The sequence below is a fragment of the Aquila chrysaetos genome, chromosome 2 (assembly GCF_900496995.4).
Source record: "Aquila chrysaetos chrysaetos chromosome 2, bAquChr1.4, whole genome shotgun sequence".
NCBI lineage: Eukaryota > Metazoa > Chordata > Aves > Accipitriformes > Accipitridae > Aquila > Aquila chrysaetos.
The window spans coordinates 26,630,033-26,646,418 of NC_044005.1; the positions used below are offsets into that span (position 1 = coordinate 26,630,033).

General features: G+C 52.6%; 1 protein-coding gene across 2 annotated transcripts; it reads left to right on the forward strand.

Moving 5' to 3' along the window:
- The first annotated feature begins 480 nt into the window (after positions 1-480).
- On the forward strand, positions 481-16,161 carry TGFB3 (transforming growth factor beta 3). Of its 2 annotated transcripts, none has more exons than XM_030003168.2 (7): positions 481-1,573; positions 7,264-7,427; positions 8,816-8,945; positions 10,499-10,606; positions 11,413-11,584; positions 12,129-12,282; positions 14,670-16,161. In XM_030003168.2, the coding sequence occupies exons 1-7, from the start codon at positions 859-861 to the stop codon at positions 14,826-14,828; spliced, it is 1,602 nt and encodes a 533-aa protein (XP_029859028.1). In that variant the 5' UTR covers positions 481-858; the 3' UTR covers positions 14,829-16,161. The 2 variants fall into 2 exon arrangements, with proteins under 2 accessions (XP_029859028.1, XP_029859037.1); XM_030003177.2 differs by having other exon boundaries at positions 8,816-8,924.
- Positions 16,162-16,386: the final 225 nt, after the last annotated feature.

The window sequence follows — 16,386 nt, forward strand, 5'->3', positions numbered from 1 at the left end:
CGGCCCCCGGGGCCTCGCAGGGCCCGCCAGCCCCGCCGCGAGCCCGGGCCGCCGCAGCCCCTCGACCGCAGCGCGGCGCCCGGCCCCCGCCGGCCGCCCGGCCCCTCCCTCCCTCGGAAAGAAACCACATCAGGAAAGTATTCGGGGTATTTTTAGCCGCTTTTAATGCGATTTCGCAGCTGGAAACGGGAGGGGCCTCCCCGCGCCGCCCGCCAGCGCGCGGCGGACCACCGCGAAGGGCCCGGCCGCCGCCGCCGCCGCCCCGCGCCCGCCGCTGCCCGGGCGGCGCCAGCAGGGGGCGCCCGCGCGCCGCCGCCGCGGCGGTGCGGCGGCCACGTCGGAGGGCGCGCGGGGCCGCCCCGCCGCGGAGGGGCCCGGCCCCAGGGCGCGAGGGGCCCGGCGCCGCCGGCCGCGCGGGGGGCGGCGGCGGGGCCCGGCGGGGGGGGGGGGGGGGGCGGCGGCGGCGGCGGCGGAGGGCGGGCGGGCGGCGGTGGCTGCGCGTCTGCTGGAAGCCATTAGCGCGGTGCTGCGGACGAAGGCCGGGCTTGGAGCTCCCTCCCCCGCCCGAGCCCCGTCCCGGGGACGTCATGGGAGGGAGGTATAAAATTTCAGCGGCGAGACCGAGGGAGAGGCAGTGTGCGCGGGAGGGGCGGTGCGGTGCGGCGCGGCGCCGGGCGGGCCGGTCGGTGCGGTGCGGTGCGCGGCCGGGGCACGGCGGCCAGCGGAGCCCGCGGGGGACAGCGGGCGGCCCGGCGGCGCTGCTCCCGGCGGGGCGGGGAGCGCCGCGGTGCCGCGCTCCCGGCCGCCGGGGGGTCGGGCGCCGGGCGATGTAGGGCGCGGGGCCCGGCGGGGGCATGAATGGTGCAGCGAGAGGGGCGGGCGCCGCGCTCCCCCCGCGGCGGCGGGGCGGCGCGGGCCGCTGACACGTGCGGCGGCGCGGCGCGGCGGGGCGCCCCCGGCTCCGCGGGACGCGGGGCGGCGCATGGGGAAGGAGCCCGGCGCGGCGAGGCACGGCGCCCGCAGCTTCTCCTTGCGGAGCGCTGCCAGCTCTTCCTGGAAGTCCTGAGTCGCGCACGGCGCAGTGAGTTCATGCACCTCCTCGCCAAGCCTCAGCCTGCGGGATCTGGGGAGGCTGCCGCCAGCACACCGCCCGGTCCCCCGCGCCCGCTCGCCGCCGCCCGGGGGTCTCTCCCGGGGGGCCCCGCCGCCGCCCCCTCGCACATGAAGATGTACGTGCAAAGAGCTCTGGTGCTGCTCTCCCTGCTGAGCTTCGCCACCGTGAGCCTCTCGCTGTCCTCCTGCACCACCTTGGACCTGGACCACATCAAGAAGAAGAGGGTGGAAGCCATCCGGGGGCAGATCCTGAGCAAGCTGCGGCTCACCAGCCCCCCCGAGACCGTGGGGCCGGCCCATGTGCCCTACCAGATCCTGGCCCTCTATAACAGCACCCGGGAGCTGCTGGAGGAGATGGAGGAGGAGAAGGAGGAGAGCTGCTCTCAGGACAACACCGAGTCCGAATACTATGCCAAAGAGATCCATAAATTTGACATGATCCAGGGCCTCCCCGAGCACAGTAAGTGCTGGGCTCCCCCCCGTGCCGGCCGGGGTGCCGCGCCCGCGGGGCAGGCTGCCCGGGACCCCGGGCGCGGAGGAGGGGCGGCCGGCCGGGGCCGAGGGGCGCCGGGCCCCCGCGGCAGGGGCCGCTTTCCCGGCGGGGCGGGAGCGCGGAGGCGGGGAGGGGGCCGCGGCGGCGGCGCGGGGGGGGGGGGGAGCGCGTCTCCGCCTGCCTGCGCGCTCGGGTGCGGAGGCGAGCGGGGGCGGGGGGCGCACGCCGCTGTCCCGGGGCCGGGCCGGGGAGGGGGGAGCCACGGGGCGGGGGGCGCTCGGAGCACCGGCAGGACGGCGCGGGGCTTGGCGGCGAGCGGCCCCGCCGCAGGTGGAGGAGGTGGGCGCTGGCAGCGGCGGCGGCGGCGGGCTGCGGGGCCCGGGAGCAGCATCGGCCCGGGCCCCAGCCGGGAGCGGCGAGCCAAGCCCGCGTCTGGAGCCCTGACATCTGGGGGAAGGCGGGCAGGGGAGGAGAGGGGGGAAGACGTGAAGGGGGGGAAGACGTGAGGGGGGGAAGGCAGCACGAGAGGAGGCAGCTTGGGTCTTGGGGTGGATGCTGCGCACTGGGCTAGGAGAAGGCGCGGGTCTCGTGTTCGGGCGACGAGCGGGGTAGACGGGCTCGTCTCTGCTGAAGCTCCAGCGCCTGCCGCAGAGATACGGGCAACCTGCTAGGGCTGCGCAGCACCCGCGCTGGCTGTCGAGAAGGTGCAGAGGCACGCGCTGAGGAGACTGCTGCCTGAGGACACTGTCGAGGGTGTTACTCCGGCAGCGTGATGGTTCGGAGAGCGAGTAGAAGGTAACGGGGACGCTGAGCAGGTGCAAAGCAGACAGGGATGCGAAGGGGACCCCCAAGGGAACGTAGGCATCGAGGAAACGTGACAGATGTTGAGCAGGTGTGGAGCAGATGATGAGCAGGCCCAGATGCGGACACTAAACAGATTCAGGTGCAGAAGCTGAGCAGATGCAGATGCAAAGACAGAGACTGAGCAGACATGACAGATTGCAGATGCTGAGCACATGTAGGCACAAGCAGTCATTTCGGTCTGTGCTTAGGATTCCAAGATGCTGGTGGGCATGCAGTCATACCGTCATCCAGGGTGTCCTCCTGTGATGTAGTGTAGTCTTGGGGACACGATTTGAATGCCAGCAGTTCTGGGGAGGAGCTGTGACTTGGTGCAGGCAGCCTCAGAATGCAGTTACTCTGCCAGGTTTATGTTAATCTTGACATATGATGAGCTGGAATAAGAGCTACAGTGTGGTAATGCAACAAATTTCACTTAATCTCTAGCAGACTGCACTCCATATGGTTATATGATTAGCTCTTAGCTGAGGAGACACTGAGACTCAAGAAACAGAAAGTGCACAGGGTATATAGCAGCTTACCCGTATTTCACAATTTTTGACCTACTGAAGTGTTGTTTGTGAAATTCTAAAAATATATGGGGAAACCAAGTGTCTGTGCAAAATAGTACAGCCACATGATGAACCAGGGTGTTTTGGGGAAGGAAACTGGGAAAGCACAACAGGGGGAAACGAAGTCAGAGGAGTGGATTTGGATAAAGTAGAGGGGAAAGAGGAATGAAGACATGGTGCACGAGAAGGAGCAGTGAGGAGGGACTGTGGGTTGGGGAAAATTCCTATGGAAATGAATGAAACCATCTCATGTCCCTGCTGTAGGACACTGGGGCAAGGTGCTGAGCAGCAGGTTCAAAAGACCAAGTAGTGCTGAGATTGAATTCCTGGGAGTGGGCAGCGTAGATGCCACCACCCAGAGAAAGAGAGAACTTTGGAATTGGGTCACACTGCGAGAGACTAGCTCTAGACAGGCTGTGGTGTCAAGAGATGTACTCTTTTTGAAACCTGGGGGAGTTTCATCGCTTACACCATGGCTGAATTTGGCCCCATGTCTTCAGAAGTGGCTGATATTCAACTTTCCCATGACTCTGTCACTGTGCCAGGTGGTGATCTCAGAGCATGCTCTGAGCCAAAGCCAGTCTCCTCTGGGGGGGGAAGGGGAGGACTGCTCCATTGAGGGAACTGCGAGGATGATAGAAGTCTGAAATGTGTGCACACACACACACTCACATGCACACAAACTGTTCTAGCTCCAAACTATTAGTCAAGCGGCTCAGTTGTCTCAGAGAACTCATCCTTCTCAAAGACTTAAGGCCCAAAAGTGAGGAGAGCAGAGGAGCAAAAATAGCAGTGGAGAGAGCCCCGTCCTTCTAGGAAGGAAGGATATTCAGGACCAGGTTCCCCATCCCTACTCTGAGCTGTTTGGTGACTCAGGGAATGGTCTTTCTGTTGTGCCTCTCAGGCACATTGCCTAAATTATAAGGGACTTTCATTCAGACAACAACTTGCTTTTGACCAGCCATTCACTTCAGGGATCTCTTAAAACTCACGGGGGTTCAGACCCCCTTAAGCATGGACTGGGTTAGATTCAAGCTCAGAGAGCATCTGCAATGGTCTTGCAAATGGCTTTGCTTACCTTCCTGAGGAAAAACAGATGCCGTTTTCCAAGCCAGCTTGAGAGACAAGACAATTAAAGCTGTGAGTCGTTGGGGCCAAGCATCTCTTCCCTCCAAACCTGCTGCCTGCAGAGTTCCAGAAGGATCAGTTTTTTCTCCAAAGTTATGCAGCTTTGGCATGAAACACGTTGAAGTACCAGTGGTATAACATGGAGTGAGTCAATACCTGCTCACAGACAGCCTGCCTTTCCTTGACATCAAATTCTAACCGCAAAGCCATCAGCCTTCTTGGGGCTTGCCAGAAACAGCAGCTGTGTAGTATCAGCAGCACGTGGAGAACTTGCATCTTGCTGAAAGCAGTGGTAGGAAGAGGGAAGCTCCCAGAAGAACCTGCTCCCTGTATCACATTGTCCATGCTAAGAGGCTAGTGGTCTCATTGTGCAGTCAACAGCTCAGGGCTCCACAGTAATAGCAGGGTCCAATCGTGCGGATACATCCTGTCGTGTCAGACATAGCCTGGCATGGGTGCACAGGGTGTCACAGATTCCCTGTCTCCAGGTTTGTACAGCCACTGAGTGTTGTGGACTGGAAGATCTTGCAGGAATATTGCCTCCAGACTTTGTTCCGTGCTGGTAGGTGGACACGTCTGGATTCCAGTGTGATTAACACACCTGAGCTGGGCCTGGACCAAGTTACCTGAAAAATCACCTCGCCTCCTTTGCCTGTGACCTCTTGCAAAAAGTACTTTGGCCCAAAGCAGTCAGCTCTCTGGGAGTGAGACCTGTATCCTGGACACCCTGCTATGAGAAGCAGACTCCAACCTCACAGTGTTGAGAGTGAAACAGAACGCAGCTCCATCTCCCCATCACAGAAGGCTTGTTCCCAGGCTACAAAGGGAACATGAAACTTCTTCTTAGGGAAGGGAAGATAGCTGTTACTATTTCCACTAGGAAGGTCTCCCAAGGCACCAGCACCTTGCTGGTGAAGTAAGTAGGCAGAAAGCAATGTGGGGACAGCAGGCAAAATACAGTAGATACAGTAATCTCTTACCAGCATGGCTGCCTAACTTAGCCAAAAATCTTAAGGAGATGATAAACAATAAATTTTGTCTGTCATCTGCACTGTGCTGTAGGACCAGATCTGCAGTCTCTAAATAGAGCGTCAGATAAAGCAGTACTGTTGGAAACAGATACTGGGCTAGACTGACCACTGGTCTGATCTAGAAAGGCATTTCCAATGATTACTGGGACACCCCTCATGGACAGGCAGTCGGGTCTGAAATGGAAGGGCAGGCTGTTAACAGCACTATTAATAGGGCTAGGAGAGCAAAACAGCTTAAGGGGGTTATAAAACACAGTATCTGCCTAGGTCTAGGACACAGAACAGGTATCAGTGTTCGACTTCAGCTAGGAAGATGCCTTTGGGCATTCAGTGTGATCAGAGCTTAGGTTTTCTGCTGTGCTTTTCTGTGGCATAAAACCTGGAACTGGTCACAGTGGTGGAGTCCCCATAGTGGGTGTCCTGATGTGGCCTGGTGTACTCTTTGCACTGCAGGGTTGTTGGGCTGAGCATACCAGCTCAAGGCTGCAACGGGGTCTGGTCTCCTGGGATTACCGAACATCCATCTCTTCAATAGCAGCCAGAGATTTTCCTGTATGGGAAAGCTCTTCCGTCCAGTAGTACAAACGACAAAAAACCCTCCAGTTTAAGCCCAATGTGAGCATCTGGTCATCAGCTTATTGAGTAAAACTTCAGCACCCTAAGAACACATCCTTGTAAACTGGCAGGCTCCCGCTTGCTGAATCTGAGTGTAGCACATCTTCATGGAGATGACTCTGGACGTCCATCAGTGTTGCTCAAAGCAGAATTTGGCATGGGAGGTGAACCTCTGCACTCAGGCGCTGTTTCACACTAGCCCATCTTCAGAAGCTGTTTCCCTGGGGAGATAGTGGTGGTGGTGTGAAGAGAGGGGCCAACTCCAGGAATCTAGCTTGAAGGTTGCTTCAGCTAGGGCTTCTACCCTATTTGTCACAGGCTGGAACTGTGGCTGGGAACAGGGGACAGTTTTTCTTTCTGTTTCTTTTTTTTGTTTAAAAACAACTTAAATATCAGCTGACATGAGCCCCGTGTTGCATTGGACAACAGTCAGAGATCATATGAGAGGCTCTGTAGGGCTGCAAACAAACCTGCATGTGGGCATAGAGCAGGAGCTTCTGTGTCTTGTCTGCAGCAAGCCCTAATGATGCTAGAGCTTTGAAGGCTAACAAAGGTCAATAAGAGAGGAACAACAGCAACGACAGACTTTTCCATGGGACCAAAATGGTCCCAATGAAGAGAGGCTTGTTTTCTCTTGAGGATGTTTGTTTTGGACCTCATAGCTTTTACCTATTCTCTTTTGGGGCATCTGTGAAATAGATTTTTCTGTTCAGTAGGCACACAACGAGGCAGAGAATTGCTGTGTTATTTCCTGCCCATGTGTCTGATCTCTGCAGGCCTCTCGGCACTATTACTCTGTCCTTGAGGAACTGTATAACTAGTTACTATTCATGAATTCCTTCTCCAGGTCATGAGTGAGAACTGATCTTAAAACCCAGTTCTTTCAGTACACACTGAATAGTCACTGCCCCGAAAAAGTCTTCCACACCTCATGCTTGGTGGACACTTGGCTGGATTTCATTCTAGGATACAATGTCAAGGTTTGTAAAACTGAGATTCAGCGGCAATGGGATCACCTCCTATGTGGCTTCATGTCTCCAGCATGAGCAGAGTCATGCTATCATCGCTCTTGGGAATGGGGCCCACTAGCTGCAAATGAGGTTGCCCCATTGCCTTGGCTGGGGTTGTCACTTTGGATGCAGCAGACTCATGAGCATTAGCAACACACTTGATGAGCAGGGTTAGAAGAGATAATATTAAAAATATTGTGGTTGATCTCTACTGATTCTCTGGCTTTGTAGCACTGAAACAATGGTGGCAGTAGTGGGAAGATTTTGCAAAATGTTGCAATGTAGACCAAATTTGAATGAATTCATCCTGTGTTATCTTTAGCTAGATAGCCGTGCTTCACAGGTGGCAAGATGTTTGAATGACAGGCTTCTGTTGGAAAGCTCTTTCTCAAACAATATTTATTTGAGATCCCACCCCTCTGACCTGTGGTTCTTATTCTTTTCATCTTTCTTTCTCCTAGATGAGTTGGGCATTTGTCCAAAAGGTGTCACCTCCAACGTGTTCCGCTTTAATGTGTCCTCGGCAGAGAAGAACAGCACCAACTTGTTCCGGGCCGAGTTTCGGGTGCTGCGCGTGCCCAACCCGAGCTCCAAACGCAGCGAGCAGCGCATTGAGCTCTTCCAGGCGAGTATTCTTCTCACCTTCCCTTGTGCCTGAGCCCAGAATAGCTTGGCTCCTTAATGGTTGCCTCAATTGATATATGCATGGCCACCGAAGAGAGAGAGAAGAAATCCCATGCTGTACACCAGGCTTCTTCCAGCATATGCAGTGATACCGTCACCTTTCTTTCCTTTTACAGTGTGGTGCTGTCCTTTCCCCACTCACATTGCCTGGCTGCTCTGGGCACCCTGGCACAGTGCCCACTGCAGCTCTTTGCTGCACTGAGAAGGGGGTTGGAAGGGGAGCCCCTCACCAGTGGAGCAGCCCTGACCCTTCTGTCACATCTGCATGCCTAGGTCCCTTGGCAGTTTTGTTGCTTTGACTGTTGCAGTACAGTTGGTGCTAATCCAATGGGTGGAGCTCTCTGTCTTGTCACTGATATACTGGAAAAATAATGCTTGCTTTCAATGTTCCCTTCAGCAGCAGCTCCTCAGGGGCACAATTCATGGCACCGTTAATTCAGGTACTTATCTGGAGTTTGGTTTGAACCCCTGGACTCACCTGGCAGAATAAGGTCTGGTTGAGGTTTGGAAGTGGTCTCAGGCTGGGCTGGACCACCCAGCTAAGGGTAAAGTTTGGCATCCAGGCGGGACATTCTTACAGGCTGGTGTCTGTCCACTTTGCAGTAGGAGTGCAGCTAAAATTGCCCTGTGGCTGGTAGCTCTTGAGAACTTCCTGGAATTCAGCTTCAAAGGTCAGAGCACCTCTCCACCAGGTGACAGAACTGACAAGGAGGCAATCCCAGAGCTTCTCCGTAGGTTCAGTGCTCTGTGGAGTGAACCTGGGGTCCTGCAGGAAGGAACACCTTGCACAGCCTGCGGCTGTTTGTCTGGAAGCGGGAAGAGATGTCAGAGCAGGGGGAGAGGTCTCCAAACCTGATGAGCCCTGGTGTGTTTTGATAGAAGTTGAAGAGTGTAGGACACATGAAAATGCCACAGTGTAGGACTCAATAGGCTTGCTCAGCAAAGGACCTGTGGCAAGATGCTCTATTGCCCACTGCTGGTTCTACTCTGAAATCCAGACCCACATCCCACAGGTGTATACAGAAACAAAACCACCCATTAGATCAATTGCTGTGTGCCTCTGCCTCTGGATATGTGCCCCAAAACAAGGATGAACTGAGAGAGCTGGGCTGCTTAGGACACAGAAATAAGCATTGTGTATATCTCTGGAGTTCAGGTTGGTTGTGAAGCATGTCTTTCTCACCTATGCCAGTGTATTTCTGATGTCTCACTTGCCGGGACCAACCTTCTGAATTAGTTTTAGCAAGCTGTGGAAGAAGAAAGACCCAAGGCTATCCCTTCCTTATGCGTGGCACTGGCTGATTCTCTCTACCACTCCTTCTGACGCAGATCCTTCGGCCGGATGAGCACATAGCAAAGCAGCGCTACCTCAGTGGCAGGAATGTGCAGACACGGGGCTCCCCCGAGTGGCTGTCCTTCGATGTCACCGAGACTGTGCGTGAGTGGCTTCTGCACAGAGGTAGGGTCTTAGCTGGACCGGGTGTCAAGGCATCCCCATAGAAATGTGGAACAATGTTGACAGGAGTATCTCTCTGCTCCCCTTTTTTCCAGGAGTTTGGCTCACATAGAGGACAGCTTCTTTCAGTCTGAGAACAAGCCTTACCCCAGAGAGCTACCTCAGTGCATGATGTTTGCTAGATTCTTAGCTCTGTCCTTGAGTCCCCGCTGTGTAGCTCTGTGGGCTGAGTCAGAATGAGGATTCATCCTCTGGAGGAGGAAATTGTTTTCACTGAGAGATGCTGGAACTTCTTTAGGTTCTTCGATTCTAAGCCCAGAGGGGACTCCTCTGCTTGTTTAAACTATAATCTCTAATACATAGAAAATTAGGATTGCTCCGGTTTCATTTTCCTGGGGACTAGAGCAAATCTAGTAGGGAAAAAAAAACAGCAAGGATCCTGGTTTCTTTAGCTGTTTACAGCTTGGCAGGTATAAAGGTGAGGAAATACCAGAGGCTGACACACCTAGACAGATGGAGGCTTTAGCACTGCAGAGAACATACCTCTGCTGCCACTGGGCAGCCCAACAGATAGTTATGGGGCAGCTCCCAGCAAGAACACTGACCCCATTCACAGCTGGAGCATAGGCACTATGACTCACAGCTGGATTGGCCTCACAGATAGAAGCTAGGTGCCACTGAAAACTGGAATGCAGGTATTGGCAAGCAGCCACTCCCTGGAAGGGTAAGCTGTGAGCTTGTAGGCTCCTCCTTTTTCAAGCAATTCAAGTTGTGTCCTGATGGCTGGAGTTCAGGACTGGAACTGGAGTGAGCTCTGGGCAGGCACACTAGCTGACAAGACATCACAGAGTATACAGTGCTTAGGAAAAAAGGTGCTAGGCACCTTGTCAATGCCCTGGGGAGCCAGATGTTTTAATTCATCACACAACATTAAAAGGAGCTTTCATAAGAGTCTTGGTTCCCTCAGTCAGGCCCACACAGCATGACTGGTCCAGGAAGTTATTATGAAAATAGACTTGCCTCTGGAAAGTCTGTGTGACTTAGACCGCTAGCAGTTCAACAAAACAGGAGGCTGCAGCTGCTGAGAAAAATGCTTCCAATGAAATTACTTGTCCTTATCCAATTCACTCATTTTCAGATCTGTCCTTCAGACACTAACCAGAAGCCAGACAGTAGATAGGTACTGAGGATGGCAAAACTGATTTAACACAGACACCGCAAGCCAGCTCTTCAAAATACTTGTTTTCCAGTGGAGCTCCTTGAAGCTCACAAATGCTTTTGGATGCTGAATAGCCTAAAAAATGTAACCAGGAACACCCTTCTCACCTGACCAGGAAGCTCCCTTTAGCAAGAGCAAGGCTTTTGGCACAGGTGAAGCCACGTTCTCCTTTCCAAGGCAGCTTCTGTTCCCCAACTCTGATTGATAGCATCCCTGATGTTGAGACTGACCCACAGTCTAGGAGTTACCACAGTACCTGTCCTCAGTGAAACTTCCCTGCGCCAGGAGCTGTTCCAGCTGAGGAAGACTGTTTCTCACAGAGTCATCTTCTTTGCAGAGTCCAACCTTGGCCTGGAAATTAGCATACACTGTCCTTGCCATACTTTTCAGCCCAACGGGGACATCTTGGAGAATTTGCACGAGGTCTTGGAGATCAAGTTCAAAGGTGATAAAGAGCTGGGTTAGGGGAGGCTGTTGGGGAAGGGAAAGCCTGGAGTATCCAAAGGAAAAATGAGGTCTTGCTTTGCATATTTGAGCGTTTTACATTGTGTAACATTTGTCTTAAAGCATATACATCTGGGTTTGCATGTTGATTATATGGGTATATCCGCTTTGTACATAGGTTAGAAATAGAAGGAAGTAAGTGCAGGCTGGGTGGGTTTGCACGAGTGTCTGCAGAAAGGAATAATTTTGTATTTCAGTGTGTCTCTCAAGTTCAGCTTGATGCCTTCTCAGATTTCCACAGAGGCTCTGCTTTCCAGTTAGGGTGACTGAAACACAAGGAAGTCAGGCATCCTGTGTGAGGTGGCCCAGAGAGTCAGTGGCTTGGCTGGCCTAAGAACTAGGAACCTCCTGGCTTGCATCCCTGGGCTGCAGCCACTGGCCCCCACAGGCTCCATTTCTGAGGCTGTTCTGCAGAGTGCCAATGATCTGACATCTTCTTTAAACCATTCATCTTCCTGCCTGTCCTGGGACCGAAGCCAGGATTGAGTGGGATGGATTAATGGCCCCACCAGCAGTTTGCAAATGGTAAAACAGGTGGCCCGTAAGCCTCTATTTCAGGCCTGCAGCAGTCAGATTCACCAGGAGTAAAGGGAGGGAAGAAGTCCCAGAGTAAGTGGATGTGGTGCCTGAATCCCTTTCACCCTGGTTCAAGGGCAGGCATGAGGGTGTTAAATGCACTGAAAAGTCTTGTTGCATCCTCCATTTCCGCACTGATTTCTTCTTTGTGGATCCTGTTTTTCTCTGAAGGCATTGACAGTGAGGATGACTATGGCCGTGGGGACTTGGGGCGCCTGAAGAAGCAGAAAGACTTGCATAATCCCCACCTCATCTTGATGATGTTACCCCCACATCGGCTGGAGAGTCCAGCGTTGGGAGGCCAGAGAAAGAAGCGGGCCCTGGATACCAACTACTGTTTCCGGTAAGTGAGAATCCTGCCTGGAATGACCGGGTCCCATGCCCAAGGTGGGCAAGGCTGGCGAGACTCCATGCCACCAGGAAAGGCAGAGCCCTCCAAGGGGGTCACCTTGGTGCCACAGGGGGCCACATGAGGAGCACAGCTCAGCCAGCTGCTCCTTGTGGTGTCCAAGAAGGGGACGCCGGCCAGCTCAGCAGAGTCACTATGTGCTTCTGGCTGAGCGGCTGGCTAGAGGGAGACTTGCAGGTGGCTTCCTGGAGCGTAGCCTGGGCAGGGACCTGCGGCAGCCCCCTGCTAGCTCCAGGTACCGGAGAGCAGCTGGGTGCTGCCTCCCTGGGCCAGTGGGTAAGCTGCCTGTCGGCAGGCACAAGCAGTGCCAGGCTGCTGAGCTGCCGGCCGCTGCTCGCCTGTGCCGCTCCTCTGCACAAGCAAACACCACGTCCCACTGGGCACTGCTGGAACTAGTCCTTCTGCTCAGGAAGCCGCATCATGCAATCGCATATAAGGCCCCTCTTTAGATTCACTGTGGTTTGATACTGTGTTTCAGGAACCTGGAGGAGAACTGCTGCGTGCGTCCTCTGTACATTGACTTCCGACAGGACCTTGGCTGGAAATGGGTCCACGAGCCTAAGGGCTACTTTGCTAACTTTTGTTCAGGCCCTTGTCCGTACCTCCGCAGCGCAGACACCACTCACAGCACGGTATATCCAGTATATTATCCTGTCAGGGCTTGTGGCTATGACTCTCCCTTCCTCCCTAAGTCTGATCATATCCGGTCTCATCAAAGCAGCAAAAGCAGTTCAGATCAATACTTGTAAAAAACCGTCCAAGGAAACTGCAGAAAAGAGTCTAGGTGATTCAGTAGGGAAAATGTGCTTCCTTTGGAGTCAATACTGCTTCCAGCCAAATATTGAGGAGGATGCTGCTGTCTCTTGGATAAGATGTGAAACAGCAGGACTGATGGTTTTAGGGTACTTACTTGGTAATGGCCAGAGTATTAACCGAATTGTTCACATCAAACATCAACTCTGGTAATTATCTTCTGCCTAAATTTCTCCTGCAGTTTGTACTGGACAGAGGATTTTTCTAAGTTCTGTGCCAGGTTGTCATGCAAAACTGTTGTGCCATGGCACACAGCTGCCATCTGCTACCACAGGGGCAGCTGTAGGCCAAAAGTGAAGGGAAATCTGTGTCCATGTCCAGAAGTGAACACAGCCATACAGTAAGCGCTCCTTTCTGCACAGGCATCCTTCCCAGCTGTGTAAGTCCCACCTGACCTGTGGCAGGGAGGAACCTACTAGGCCGTGAGATTCATGAGTAAAAACTGGCAGAAAGCAAATGTCTTTAGGTAACTTATGCATAACCTCTGTTTAACAAGTACACTAGGCAGTCTTTGGGAAGAGTACCACCTGAGCCTGGCTACTGTCTAGAGTGGAAGAAAACAAAAGCAATAGAAAAGCACAGGTACAGGAGAAGTACCAAGGGGAGAAGACAGACTAAGAAGCAGGCAGTCTATTACTGAAGCAAGAAAAGCCAGAGGAAAATCCTGTGCTTCTGTCCGCAGAAAAGGCAGCAATTCAGACAATGCAACAGCTCACTAGCAACTTAGCTTCAGGTTTCACTAAAAAAAGTTACTGGAAAAAGCAGATTCGGCTGAAGAATAGATAACTAGGTAAGGATGATATTGCAGAAAAGATGCTAACATTTTCTTGATGGCTTGAGAGTCTGCACAGCAGCAAGGCTTGCTGAAGCTCAAGGGCTAATATCAGTGGGAACAGTAGATCTATGGGAATGAAGGAGTGAACAGATGCTGGGCATTAAGCACGAGACAAAGCAAGGGAATGAACAGCTTTGAAAGGGTAATGGGCATGTAGCTTTACCATCTGGTTGTCCTGAGAAGCTCTCTAGTAGATAACTGAACTGAACCAGTGCGAGAGAAAGGAGATTTTTAGAATGGTTCCTAATGTTCCTTTCTTGAGCAAGAAAGGAAACGGTCAGCTGAGTGATCCAAGAAGCCTTTAGAACAATATAGCTGCTGACAGCTTGCCAGCACCACCTAGGAAAAACATGGTGAAAAGATTTCTCACCAGTCTGTTTAACCTACTGTCTCTGAGTAGAGCAGCCCCAGAGCATGTGGTACCCCTGTGGTACAGCCAGGGGTGCTTTGCCAGTATCCCAGAGAGCTTCTACCAGAATGACTGTGATTACATGGATCCAGATGATAGATCAGGGTGTTTCCTTAGCACCTCTCATCCCCAAAGACTAAAGTAAAGTTAAAAGACAATGTGCCAGACCCTGTCATTTATACCAGATAAGCACTAATGAGACCACAGTAGTGCAGGTGAGATCATGTTTTGGCCCCACAACTCAAGAAGTTGCTTACTGCTGAGAAGCGGCCACCTCTGGCAAGAAACATGGCAACTGTTCTGTAGCGGTTACATGGCTAAGTGTACAGTCATCTGTGGGCTGGGGCCAGCTGGGAGGAGGAATCCAGTGGGGTCCCACAGGACACTCTCCTGGCTCCAGCATTATAGTGTAATGACTTGGAGGATGGAGTAGAGGGAGAAAGCATCAGACAGTTCAAAGCTGGGAGGGAATTGTGGATACTCAAGAGGATTGGCGTCCATCCAGTGCTATCTAGAGATGTTGGTTGAAATAAGCAGCACTGATGTTCTGTCTTCTGGTTTCTTTAATGGAACTCAAGACAACATGGCCCCAGGCTGGTTACACCCAGCCTTATTAAAAGCAAAAATTGTGACACTATCCACCACCATACTAAATTAGAGATGAAAGGAGAGATCTACTTGCACTCCTTCAACCCTTAGGCATCAGCCACAGAGCAAGGCTACTAAAATTAAAAAAAAAAAAAGTCTTAAGAGTCAGGCAAGGGCAGGTGAGACCCTTTAAAAGCAGGCCATGATCAGGAAGTGACAGGGAGGTATTACTTGCCTCAGGGAAATACTCTCTGATGAGCATAGTCCAAACACCTAGAGACCTGTTGGCTTTGCAGTCCCTTCCTGTCCTCAACCAACTTAAACGTATTCAATGCATTCCTGACTTTGTCACCACATTTACTTTGTTTCTGCAGGTGCTGGGCTTATACAACACGCTGAACCCTGAGGCATCCGCTTCGCCCTGCTGTGTCCCCCAAGACCTGGAGCCGCTCACTATCTTGTACTATGTTGGGAGGACCCCCAAAGTGGAGCAGCTCTCCAACATGGTGGTGAAATCCTGCAAGTGCAGCTGAAAGGCACCCTGGCCCACCCAAAGCCAAGAGAGAAACTGTCAGCACCCACTCTCCTGCTCCCAGGCTAACACAAAAGGAACTGGGGGTCAGAGACTATGCATGCTAAGGGCTGAGTGCCAAAGCCTGTGGCTTCGGGTCTGGCAGCCCTTGGGGATCTCTTCTGGAACATTTCTTGGTCTTGTTGGCAGTGTCATGTTCCTTCTGGGAGTTACTTTAGTGACACGAAGGCGACACTCTCCAAAATGGCTGGACAGTTGGTGCAGAAGAAGAGAAGGTGGAGGAACTGCTCTGTATTTGAATGCTGGGTGGTTAGGCTGGGAAAGCAAGGGAATGAGAAAGAGCAGGTGAAAGGGGGAGTGCAAATGGGGAGATGTTTTCTATTCTAGCTTTAGCTATCTTAGGACCTCAGCCCTCCCCGCTGGCCTGAAGAACTAAAGGTTTCCCCTGTAGGAGGAAACCCTGAAAGTTTCTTTAGAGAAAGAAAATGCACCAAGAAGGGAAGCTGCTGAGAGAAGAAATGCTCAGAGATACACTTAGACTTTTGTTCCTCAGAGCTGTGATCCAGGAGTCCTGCAACTGAAACTCTGTGTCTGCCAAACCTGTTAAGTTCAGTTGGCAGATCCTGGCTATTGGTTTCTAAATGCAAACTGCAAGGCTCCCAGCTGGCCTGCTGAGGGTGGGCAAATACACGAAAGAGGGTGCCGAGTCCATTTTTAGAGGGACTGATGTCTCCATTCAGCCCTTTTCCCTTCCTGGAGTTTCTGAGAGATGGTTTCTGGGTCAGGCCAGGAGCGATACCTGTGGGTACCTGAATATTGGGCCCATTCATTCATGAGCTGATACACTCCAAGGACCTCTCGTCTGTTGTGGTTTGTGAGGTGCTTTGGGGTGTTCTGCACCTGTTCTCCACGATGATCATTGAATGTGGCCCAGGCCTCACCTGCCACGACTTAAAAAATAGTAATCTCAAAAACATTGTAAAAAATAAATATTGGGTGGGGGAGATGCTCTTTTTTTCACAAGCAAGTTGTTTGTTGGAGGGTGAGATGTTTACTGTTTTTAAACTGCTGTGGCATACTCAGTCTAAAATCTTTCCCCTTTCCAAAATGTCTCTTCAAAAGAACAGACAGAATTTAGGTCAGCCAGAGAGCCCCAGAATAGAAATTCCTTGGTACCCACAAATCGTGCCTGGTGTATATGTGCCCTGTCCTGCCCTAGTCCTTCAGACATGTACATCACCTCCAGCATCTGCTTTTGATAGATTCATATAAAGCTCCCCTCAAATGTAAAACACTTCAAACAATGCTGTTTAAATAAGTAGGGCAGTGCAGTTGCCACAGCTGACAAATGTCTTATGTCCATTTGAATATATATGGTCTGCCAGTACAGACTTGTACACACAGGTAAGTAACACACCCCTTCTCCCGATTTACCATGAACATTGCAGATACTCATAAAAAGCTCACAGATGTTGCCCAGGCAAGAAATCAATGTAGTCTTTTAAAAGTATGGGCTTTTTCAGCCATAAATACTCCAATGGTAAAAATCTCCAGTGCTT